Genomic DNA, 12,500 nt, shown 5'->3' with positions numbered 1-12,500 from the left:
GTTTTAGGAATGTTTATAAGGAACTGATGAATATATACAATAGTTCCGCATGCATTATCTCCATACTCTCATGAATTCATAGAAAATGTAACCTGATTTAGAGGAGTACCTGTCGTATTCTGTATGATGTATATCAAATTTCCGTTGAAATGTCTATGGAGAAATACTGATGTATTTAATACATTCTCAGAAGCTATATTGCTACAGAGATTGAACAAAACTCTATAATTAGTCGATCGCACTGGTAAAGTATATAAACATATAAGCTTATCTGGGGCCTTCATCATCATTTGCACAGAAGAAAAAACAATAAACATTCTGAATAAAGATGTGAAAAACGGAAAAGATCCGTTAAGGTTGTCACACTAGCACTTTTTTCGTCATTTTTTTTTTTACTATTTTCTGAAAATTTGTCCATTTTTGAGCGAATTGTCGATTTTCTAGTCAGACGATAATGATCGTTTCCGTCTGAAAACCTTTCCGTCAACTTTTTCAGCCAAGCATAGTCAAATCAAGAGCTATATTCGAGAATGTTTGTATTTATGTTAAATAAAATTATCAAAAAATTCACAGAAAAAGTGCTAGTCTGACAGCACCTTTAGTGTGTAAAAATCTAACTTCGACGGCGGATTATGCTGGTCTGCAGAGAGCGAGTGTATAAAGTGTATTCTGGAATGGCTGCCGTCTCGTTCGCGGACATTGGTAATAAGGAGCATAACCCGTGTAGTCGTCAATTCTGTAGCGTGACATACTGTACTCATCAATCCCATCACGTGCGTAGGTGTACTTGCAAATATGTGTATGTGTATATACAAGTGTGTGTATATGTGCATTTGTATGCGTATGTGCAAGTGTATGCGTGTGCAAGTGTATGTGTATGTGCATGTGTGTTTATGTACATATATATAAGTATGTGCATATGTATAAGTACATGTGTACTCGTATGTATAGGCCTCCCTGTATGTGCATATGCATGTGTATGTGCAAGTGTATGTGTACGTGTATGTGCATTTCCTTATGCTAGTGCGTGCGTTTGGGCGCGTGTTTGTCTGTGCGTGATTGAGTGAACGAATGCTGAAATGCGCTCACTCTTTGGGACGCACGTTGCATGTGCGCCGTGCATGCGTGGGGTGTATGTGTAAGCTATATAGAATTACAATGGTTGTCACATGCTCGTCTGCGTGTGCTAGTATGCGTGGCCTGCGTGGACTGGCGTGTGGCGTTTTCGTGTGTGAGTTCGGGGTTGCGTGCAAGGGTGAGTATCCCTTTGTCGGAGCTTATATTACACCTTTAATTGATTTTGATGCCAATATCAAGTTATTTCCTGAGATTGCGCTTGCTGACTGTCAGTTGTGTTTATATCGTGCATGCATTTATGAGGACGATTTGTGTTTGATTCTATCGATTGATTTTCACTGTTTTAATGCCAAATATTTCGGTTGATTTTCACTCTTAATGCCAAATATTTCGGTTGATTTTCACTCTTAATGCCAAATATTTCGGTTGATTTTCACTCTTAATGCCAAATATTTCGGTTGATTTTCACTCTTAATGCCAAATATTTCGGTTGTACCTTGTTTGTTACTTTCAAGTCTGGTCACTGTTATAACACAAAGTCTAGTGTACTCTCTGATGCCTAAAACAAGTTCAGAATCATGCCCGGGTACAAAGAAACACATAAATGAATAACATAGCTGTATTCAGCAAGTCATTTATGTATATTAATCATACATAGATACATATTTTTAAGAATCCTGCTTTCCTAAACACCCTTAAACAGGTAAACTATATAATAAAGATAAAAATCCTAGAAGAGAGCGACCAAGAGAGGACAGGCAGAGACTCGTAACGGGACGGAGCGGCAAGCGGAAGGCAGGTGGCGCAGCGGTCGAAGTCCGTCGAGGAACACTTCTGGAACAATTTTCAAGTAATTTAAGTATTATGCCAGTTCACGTGAACAATTTTCTTTAATTAGTCAATTAAATCACTTTATATGATGAATTCGAATATGAAAAATGTATATCTAAATATCGAATTAAGCAATGACCAATTATAATACTAATTAATCCACCCTAATAGTTGCCATTTTAAAACTACTCGTCGTGAAAATACAATGGTTGCTCTACAGCACCACGGGGCGCTTCTTTCCTCATCCTCTGGCAATTTAAAATTTATATCTCAACGGGATTCGATAATTCGTAGCCGGCAGCTCCAGTTAAGGAACCCAAAAGGACGGGAAAGCTAAGTATCAAGGGTAACGTGACAGAATTAATCAAAGACTGGGTACATACAAAACACATAATCTGCAGCCTCGTGGTTCTCCTACTTGACTTCATTTCTTTCTTTCGTCTTCTGTTACAGATTTTCCTTTCATTTTATCCTCGTCCTGCATCCTGTAGTATTATGCTAGCTTATTCCTCCCTTTTCTTCCTGGTGATTTTATCTAATTTCTCAGTTATCCTTCTCTCGCCCCGGTACATTATGAGGTTTCCTACTGTGGCATCCAACAAGGTCATATCTCTTATAGAACATCAATAGTAGTAGGGGATTTGACATCAGGGGATGGACTTGCCTTGCGGATGCCCAGTGACCTTTTTGGGGAGACGAACCTTGACCCTTAGGGCACCCTTCTTGGTAAGTGGGGCTCTACACATGACCGTGCACTACAATGCCTATGTAGCATATAGTAAGTGGTGGTCTTTGAATTGACTCGCACTACCTGATAAAAGAAAGAACACAAGTTGTAACACTAGAATTGTACTCAAACTGCAGTATGGGGACGATTCAGGTCATCACATGTAATGGGTCCTGGTAACTAGCATGTACGGAATTGTGGCTCTCCAAAGCACATTTGCCTTGATCAGTGTCCGTTTGTTCCAAAAGGTTGGGCATTTCAGATCTCAACCGTATACTTTAACCAAGCCATACAACAGTTCGTTTTGAAGGAATTTACTCCAATGAGGTTTAGTGCATACCTTTCGTAATTAAGTTGTTTTGTTTCGATTTTTTTCCTTGTCATCCGTTGTAGCATCGTCTGTGATTTCTTCAGGACAGTTAGAGGAGTGGATGTAATCTTACTAGGTGTCTGTGCGGTGATAGCTCATGGGCATCCATTTACCCACAATAATACAGAATGTGTCTTCGGTTACTTTTGAAAATGGATTCTTGTGGTGAATGGACTGTTCCCTGATTACGTTGAAACTCGCCCAAAGAATCCTGTATTACTGTAGTTCACCAAAACCTTATGCAAAATCAAGGTGCTGTTTCTGCAACCCAGAAGCTGAAAGGCCAGTGACCATCTCCGAAAAGTATTGCAATGGTCGCTCTCTTGCCCTGTAAAATCATATCTAGCAGTGCATGAGCTGAAATACACAGCGCAAATCAATAATAGAAGTGCGTGTGTGTTTGTATAACTGATGTCTTTCCAGAAGTGATGTGAGCCAAAGAAGTCCCACAGGAGCAGAAGTGGTGATGGCAACTGACAAAAAAATCTTTGAATTCTTTTTAGTACTGTCTGTTTATATATCACAAAGAAGTATTTTATTTTAATGTATGTCGGAAGGAGTATGTACGGCCCTTACCATTGCTGTTGCAACTTCTAGTGGTATCGATTCTACTGGGAACCAATTTATGTATCATTTCATTAATAGTTTTCTTTTCATTTATCATTGTCTCTGAAGAATTTTCTATATAATTCCTTTATTGGTGATTAGTGCTTTAGGATAGAGAAAAGAAAGCAAGTAGAAACAGAATTACATATTACATTAAAATGTATAACAGTAAACATTAAAAGTTAACATCTATATTACACAATATTGTGTTAACGAAAGACAGACAGAAATATATGAGAATAAACAAAAGAACGAAATGCAAAAATAGTGAGCATAAGAAAGAATAAGAAAATACATTTAAATGAACTATATATTTTGTATAAGTGATAGTGGTGATAAGACTACCATTGTTATCATGAATAATAATAACGATGATAAACAATTATAATGATTTGACAACAATAAGTATGACAGTAACTAAACTAACAGAAGGAACGTAATAATAATTAAATGATTTTATAGAAGTGTTAAAGAGTCTATATTCGAACCGGCTGAAGTGACCATTGTGATGGTGATGAATGCAGATAATGCGATTCTTATTGTTCTATAATTGGTTAGGTGACGTCAATGGCTTATTTGTAATACAATATATCCCACTACAGCATCTCAGTCGCAAGCATGATAAACACAAAGACAAGGGCAATGAAGAGCGCCGACAGAACTATAATCGAGAGCCAGTTGAAGGACCTCGCAGGGACGTCGTTGGGCGTGAAGGCCTTCCCATGCCCCAGCGCCGGTTTCACCACGTTAATGGGAGGCACCTCCTTGTGCAGGAGCCGGTGTGTGACTGCATTCGAGATGACGCACACGAAGCACAGGGAGATTAGAGCGGTGTACCAGATGTCGAGCAGCTTGAAGTAGGGCGTCTTGACGGATGTGCTGCTGGCCTGGGCGAAGAGCGTGGCCAGCACCAGCAGCGACGTCAGGGACACGACAATGCGCTCGTTGAAGTCCTTAAGCGGGAAGAACAGCGTTGATAGAGTCACCAGAAACATGAGGCTGCTCGGGGCGAAGCTGTTGAGCATGTGGTATTCGTACAAGCTGGACAGATGGAGCGTCAACACGATGTAGGTGTATCGCTCGTCGCCCTCGTATTTAGACGTCTCGCACGTCACGTTCTTCAATCTGTATTCCAGGAGGTCCTCAGTGCCATCGTATTCGACTTCCATGTCCTCACTGAACTTCTTAAATGCGAGGTCGTACTGGCCATCGAGGATGTAGTAGGAGACGTTGCACTGAAGTATTCCAAATGGGTAACGGTGGAGCTTGAAGTTACACGGAATGGTGGTTCGAAAAGTTATGGAATTGAATAATTCGCTTTCTTTTCCAGGCAAGTACTCACCTGAGGAAGAAAAAGTGCAGAATATAGGTAAGTACAGTGAAAACACAGTAGGTAGATTGACAGCTCTTGCATAATCAGAAATTGCTTCAAATTATGCACAGGCCTATGCATGCTCATTCCTTTCACCTCTCCTTTTCTGTCTTTCAACACATATACACCCAAACACATATACGTATATATATATATATATATATATATATATATATATATATATATATATATATATATACACACACACACACACACACACACACACACACACACACACACACACACACACACACACACATACACACACACACACACACACACAGACACATATATATATGAGTGTGTGTATGTGTGTGTGAATGTATATATAGGCGCATGTCCTGTCTTGTTTTGAGAAGCCAAGATGCTGGAAAGAGACAAAGTGGCTCAAAGGTTCGCCATGGGAGCAGCCCAACGTTCACTTAACACCCAAGAGCTAACATGTAACGGCCAGACGGTCGGTATGTTAGCCGCCGAACACACAACGTATTTAGCCTAAGAGAGCTATCGAGGTGGCACACTTGAGCTCCATTGTAGGGTATTCCGTTCAGTGGTAGGTCTACATAAACTCCTTTTGCCTTAAATTTTATGTTCATTTTCTACCACGTTCGAACATCTACGGTATGATCATATGACATATGTGTACCTTCTATGAAATAGGATATACAACCACTCTGACGAGAAGGAATGATAACTTTTTAGTTCACTCTTTGGTCTCTTCCCTAGAATTCTGTGTGAATGGCAACCTTCTAGCGTAGAAATTTTTATGTTAATAATTTTAATCACGATGTAAGTATTTCATAAGATTTTTCTTCTCTTTATTCCTTTCACTTAGCACAATTGCAAATTCTCTTCGTCGTTTCTGGGCTGAGCCTCGGAGACCCGGATGAGGGACCATTGGGTGTAAACAGTAGGGATCATGAATATAATCTCAGACAATATAATCAACACTGAGATTACATTCTCTCATAAAATAAATTAATAACTGTCAACTCACCATGCACTCTGGGACACGTCAATTCGCCAAGACATTTTATCATTATCATTATTAACATTATAATTGCATATTTCTGAAACTGCATTGTTATATCGATTTATCTATTTATCATTAACGCAATACATGGTCTTGATATATGTACGATCCCTTCTTACCCCTGTACTAATCTCGACCTTTGCACTAACGAAATGTACATAAAGAGAGTCTTATATTCATATAATTTGATGAGGCTTCGTGTAAAGTAAAGGTAGGGAATGCTTTACGTACAATAACCTTCTGATACATAATTGTTGGTATGATAAAGTATTTCGGTGTAATCCTTCAGCCATGTAGCAGATACGGGCAAAGACATTTTGTACCTCAGTAAAAATAGATACAAGTAGGGCAAAGCTTAGAGAGGGAATGGCACACCCTTAGTACAGTAAACAGAGAAGCACCTTGACAAGTAATTTCCTCAGTGGTAGACGTTATTTTGTCGAATAGCTGAAACTTCTTCCTTTTTTTCTTTTTTACTGTCTTTTTTCCCTCCCATGATGCTGTCATTACATCATTATACTCCCCGCCAGACAACCCTTTCCTGCGTTTAGAAACTCGAGTGCAAATGGTGGAAGGCGATGGGGGGGGGGGGTTAAGGATTACCCTTTTCGCCAGTATTCTGCGTCTGGAAGATTGCGTGTTTCTCCAGAACGTATTCCATAAAAGTGGTTTCAAATGCTCGACGTCCAAATTTCGTGGCATCATCCACTGTCAAACTAGAAAAGTTAGTAGATAAACTAATAAGTAAAATAATTAATAACAGTTTAATGGAAAACAATAGGAGTTTGGCCAATATCGTTGACTGGCGGAAATACTTAAGCTTGAACAGACATGAGGTTAGGGATCATTTTTATTCATAATACCATATCTGTCGCCATATCCGCTGTCTCTAGAATGAAAGTAATAAATCCAAAAAAGTTTATGGTTAGGAAACGCTCAGAACCATCATGGGAGAGAGATGGCCGAGTTGTTTTGTTCTTTCCTATGGGATATACTTAAGTAACTGATACTGAATAAAGCTGGCTACCAGTGGTGCATGAACTGAGTGTGATAGAAAAAAAAAACTGAATGACATTATGTATATATTAAAATAACAAGTTTGCTAGTTGTCTTTTAGGTTTTTAATTGCCTCTGTGCCAATTTGGTCATTTTCCTTTTTTTTTTTTTTTTTTTTTTTTTTTTTTTTTTTTGGGGGGGGGTAATGTTCATCGAATGTAAGTGCACACGGTGACCACAAAACTTGTTTCAGTGACACTCCTTTTTTTACGTACGCTTTACACACAAATGTACACAAATGATGAAGGTCTTTCATGCGTTTATATATATATATATATATATATATATATATATATATATATATATATATATATATATATATATATATATATATACACACACACACGCACGCACATGTATAGACACGCGTTCAGATTACTCAAACTTACCCATAAAGGGATCATCAAGAGAGCGAATTTGTCCGGCAGACGATCCATAAACGCCACATATTTTGTCGTAGACGTCCATTGGATACGCAAGGCCCGTGGTTCTGCCAGCGATAGCGTTGAACTCAGGGTGCCAGATTTCTTCGCAGTCAATCTGCTGCTCGAAGTCTCTGAGATTCCAGTAGGTTATCCGCTCGTCCTTGTAGGTGACGTAGATATTCATATCCAGGGTGACTTTCCCTTCGATAGTTTTGATGTCACTCAGCGCGTACAAGTACACGCTGTAGGTGAGGTGGCCCTGCGAGCTGCTGCCGAGGCGCGGGTTTTTGCTCTTGTCGTACTCGGGAGGCAGGCGCACGGGGCTGCACGCGCTCTCGTCGCTCCCGTCGCGACAGTCCCTGATGGTGTTGCAGAAGGCGGCTCGCTCGATGCAGGTGTTGTCCCCGCAGGAGTACTGCTCAGGCCCACAGGAGGTCATCGTCAGGGTCATATTCTTGTTCTTGAGGCTTGAGAACCAACTGTGTCTGCCCACTGGCAGCGGCCCAGCCACGCGCATCGTCTGCACGTGGAGGTCCGACGACAGGAGCCAGCCGTCCTCGTCTCGCTGTATCGTCGAGACGTCGCCGACGAATTGCGCTGCGCCTTCGGCGTCCACAGTCAGGGTGTAGTGGTGGTCGAAGATTTCGAGGGGCCCGTAGACCGTGAACCTTTTCTTCGCTGGCACGAAGCAAATGCTGCACGTCACCTCGCTAATGCACGGGTAGGACGCGACGCTGCCGTTGGCGAGCAAGGCCGTGCAGGTTGCCGTCACTTCATGGCTCGGCTTCGGCCCGGCGAGCCAGAGGGAGACGTTCTTGGCATTGGAGCAGTTGAGCGCGAGATCGCTGGAGACATTCAGGACGGAGCTCTCCACTTCGCTCTCCGTCGGGAGGCGGCCGTCCAGCCTCCTGCACGTTTCTGCGTGAGGGAGGTGCCCCGCGAAGACCCTGACGAGGACCTTGGTGTACGCCTCGGAGCAGATCTGCTCCGGCTCGACGTCGAACGTCCTCACGCTCCCGGACTCGGTCCACGCCGAGTCGAGGGTGACGAGGGAGTCGCTGGGCGAGAGGGCGGTGCAGTCAGCTGCCCGGAAGGGCATGGGCTCTTCGCCCGCGTCCGCCTCCCAGGACTGCACGGAGAAGGCCAGGATGGCGCCGCCGAAGGCCGGGGACTCGCCAAAGGAACCCAGGCAGAGAGCGTCCTCGCCGTCCGCCTCGTCGGCCGTGGCGTTCTCCGCCTCCCAAGGTGCCTTCACGAGGCCGCTGTCTTTCCCTCGCATGTGCATCCTCACCTAGAAGGAAGCGAAGAGGAAAATGACAGGAAGATTTCGCAGTGAGCGATCACTGATCTAAACAGAAATATATCAATGCATATGATATTTCATGTGAACAAAAGCACGAGGCTACCTTCTCATCCTTAGGGTCGTAGTACACACACACGTAATGCCACTCGTTGGGCAGGAAAGGGTCGTCAGATCTGTACATCGTCGAAGCATATTGCACGTTCAACACCGACTCATTAATGCCTGGCAGGAAATAGAATGCAGCGTTATAATAGACACATCAAAATCGAACAAGAAATATCAAGCAGTGCTAGATATGAGATGGGGTGGACATGTATATATTTGATGATATTGGTGTGAAGTAATGAGTAATGAGAGGAATAAGTAACGAGTTGTAATAAGAATATCATGAGAGGACCTAGGCATAGTGGTACTTTCATTTTCATGAAAAAGAAATGCCACAAAATCATGCAGACTACACTGTATACTATAGATAGTGTTTCAAAACGAAGAGATATAATAGACATAATGATAACAGAATCTTTCATTTCCACACACACAAAAAAATGCAGCAAACTTAGGCAGAACACACTATGGCTACAGGTTAAAAAAGATGATAATAAAGATAGAAATAAATAATTAAAATCAACAGTTATGGCCGGTGATATGCAGCTCTATTGCGTGGTGTGTAGTTCGAGAATGAGCCTTACTCTGTGTCTTCGAGACGGACACTCCCGGCGACCTGGAATGACTTGGAATAATTGTCATCGATGTCCGACTTCTGACATCGACTTGTGGAATGTGCTACAGAGGGCGTCATTAGGCCTTCCCAGGGATCAAATTCTTTAGTAGGCTGACATTGCGAGGCCTTGGGGGCTGACGAACACAAAGACCACAAACGTATGAGCCCTTTGCTGACGACTAAGCCTGTGTCAGCGGGAGTGGGGCTCGTTGGCAAGAATTTGTCCGGACAAAAAAAGATTGGTCATTAAACATTAAGTATTATGCGCATTAGGTTTATGAACTTATAAAGATTACAATCTCCTCTGGCTTGGTTGTACTCGGTGTTGTTTTGTAGAAATGTTTGCATCTGTCATGTTCAGTTACATTCTCGTTTGGTCCAGCTGCATATAACATTTTTTGTGTTGAAGATATGTCTGCCTATATTGTGTTCTTTGACTAAACGTTTGCCTTATGAATGCAGACACACACACACACACACACACACACACACACACACACACACACACACACACACACACACACACACACACACACACACACACACGAACACACATACACATACACATACACATACACACTTACACACACGGAAAGTTCAGAGACCAAGATTTTTTCCTTGCATCGGAAAGTAGCAAAATATCGCTTTCACAAGACTAAATGCTCTGCTCCGTGTATTAATGACAATATGAGTGAGAAGCCTTTATCTCTTTTTTTTTATGTATTACCAGTTTAAGAGATCAATAGAGCAATTGGTGCTATCCACACCACTTCTGAAGACTCTTTTAGCCAAGTTCTAATTTATTCCTCTTTTACCCCGACTTAAGCTTAAAAGTCACGCTATTGTACATCAATTGAAGTTGATATAAACGGCCCAACATTAAGCTTTGTCACGGAAGGATCGGGTGTCCAGTGAAGGTGCTGCTATGACGAAAAGTTCTTTACAGAGGTTCTCATTTTTGATCCTGGAGATATGCGTGTATGTGAGTGGATATATATATATATATATATATATATATATATATATATATATATATATATATATATATATATATATATGAATATATGTATATATATATTATATATATATATTATATATATATATATATATATATATATATATATATATATATATATATATATATATATATATATATATATATATATAAACACACACACATATATATCCTCTCTCTTTCTCTCTCTCTCTCTCTCTCTCTCTCTCTCTCTCTCTCTCTCTCTCTCTCTCTCTCTCTCTCTCTCTCTCTCTCTCTCTCTCTCTCTCTCAACCCACCTTTTGATGAGTTTCATACTCCATTATCATAATCAATATCAACATATACATCAACATCTACAAAAAATGCCCGTATTAAAAAAAAGAAAAAAATACACTCCTTTCGTGTATTAACGTGACTGCGACACACGTTTTGCTTGCGGTTATTACTTCCCAATTATCATACGTAAAACTGCCTCCCCCCCCCCCCCCCAGCGCAGAGGGAGCTCCTATTCGCAGTCCCTCGCATTTGTTATTTCTCGCCGTATATTTTTTACCATTCGCTTGGACATCTTGGTTTTACGGATAATACGAGGAGGAGAATAATCATCTGAGAAGATAATACGAAAGGAAAAATAGAGGATGAGAAAGGCGATGATAATGACGATAATGATGATCGTTAGAATAGTAATGATGATGGAGTTGATAACGAGAATGGTGGTGATGGTGATGATTATGATAATGCTACCATGACTGTCATCACACTGTCCTAAGGATTATGGCATATAACGTCACCTTTATTCATGTCATCGCTATTTTCGCAGTTCTAATATTAGCAACATCGGAAAGGAACTGGATCACGCAAAAAGGTAGCATGACTTTCTTCTTTTAATGGCATATGGCATGTTCTTTCTCTTTTATTTCCGTTTCTCTTCGTATCTCATTCATACTCTTCCATCTCTGTCATTCTTTTATTTCCTTTTCGTCCTCCTTCCCTCTTCCGACAATATATATATATATATATATATATATATATATATATATATACACACACATACATGCATATATATATAAATATATATATATATATATATATATATATATATATATACACACACACATACATGCATATATATATATATATATATATATATATATATATATATATATATATATATATATATATGTATACATACTGCTCCTCTTCCTTTTTCGTCCTTTCTTTCCATCCGCTGTCCTTGTTCTTCTCCCTTTCCCTCAAATCTATTTATTCTTTTATCACTGTATGTCAGTTCTTTGTAAAAAAGGGATATTCTCGGAAACATATCTATCACTTATGTCAACGTGGCATTCCCTTATTATATCTTGCACAGGAATTCATCAGTGTTCAACGTAGGGCTTGTAAGAAAAGCTAGAAAATATTAGCAACTGGTGCAATAAAAAACAAAAACTTTACATGCAAAGGTACCATAAACGTCACCCTCACGTGTTCTTACCTTGCTTTGTGGCTGTACATTACAGTGTTCAACGTAATTTGATCGCTGTTGTTGTGAGAGTACAACGTGCCCCAGATAATGGTAGGGGTATTGGTCTCTGTAGAAAGGTATGAATGAGAACGGATATCACAGTACAAGAGATATATTAAACCGGTTTCGATTTTATCTTCGTCAGAAATACATGTATTTCTGACGAAGATATAATCGAAACCGGTTAAATACATCTCTTGTATTGTGAAGATATTCGTTCTCATTCATACCTTTCCACATTTGTCAACATGAATACGGTTCGTAATGGTCTCTGTGACATGTTGAGGAATGAAGCCACGTAATCTATAAGAATCCCCTTTGCTACCATGTCATTACTAATTTACACTCTAAATGGGTGATATGATACTAAAAACACTTTTATTGAAGATCCCATGACCCACCAAGAGAATTGTTTAACAGCCATCTACCTCACGATACATCTTTTGTATTGTGAAGATGT

The 12,500-nt window shown here is 40.4% G+C and overlaps 1 protein-coding gene across 1 annotated transcript in view; it reads right to left on the bottom strand.

The window, feature by feature from the left end:
- Positions 1–3,831: 3,831 nt before the first annotated feature.
- The window catches only part of LOC113828875 (uncharacterized), a 10,210-nt gene continuing 1,541 nt past the window's right edge, over positions 3,832–12,500 (bottom strand). Inside the window, exons 3-5 of the mRNA XM_070133506.1 lie at positions 8,904–9,022; positions 7,462–8,788; positions 3,832–4,953 (exon numbers count right to left, since the gene is read on the bottom strand). Coding sequence (XP_069989607.1) covers positions 4,208–4,953; positions 7,462–8,788; positions 8,904–9,022 — 2,192 coding nt within the window. The 3' untranslated portion in view covers positions 3,832–4,207. The remainder of the gene's footprint in view (positions 4,954–7,461; positions 8,789–8,903; positions 9,023–12,500) is intronic.

The sequence above is a fragment of the Penaeus vannamei genome, chromosome 18 (genome assembly GCF_042767895.1).
Source record: "Penaeus vannamei isolate JL-2024 chromosome 18, ASM4276789v1, whole genome shotgun sequence".
NCBI classification, from domain to species: domain Eukaryota; kingdom Metazoa; phylum Arthropoda; class Malacostraca; order Decapoda; family Penaeidae; genus Penaeus; species Penaeus vannamei.
Note: the sequence above shows the minus strand (reverse complement) of the source record. Positions and strands in the feature narration are given on the sequence as shown.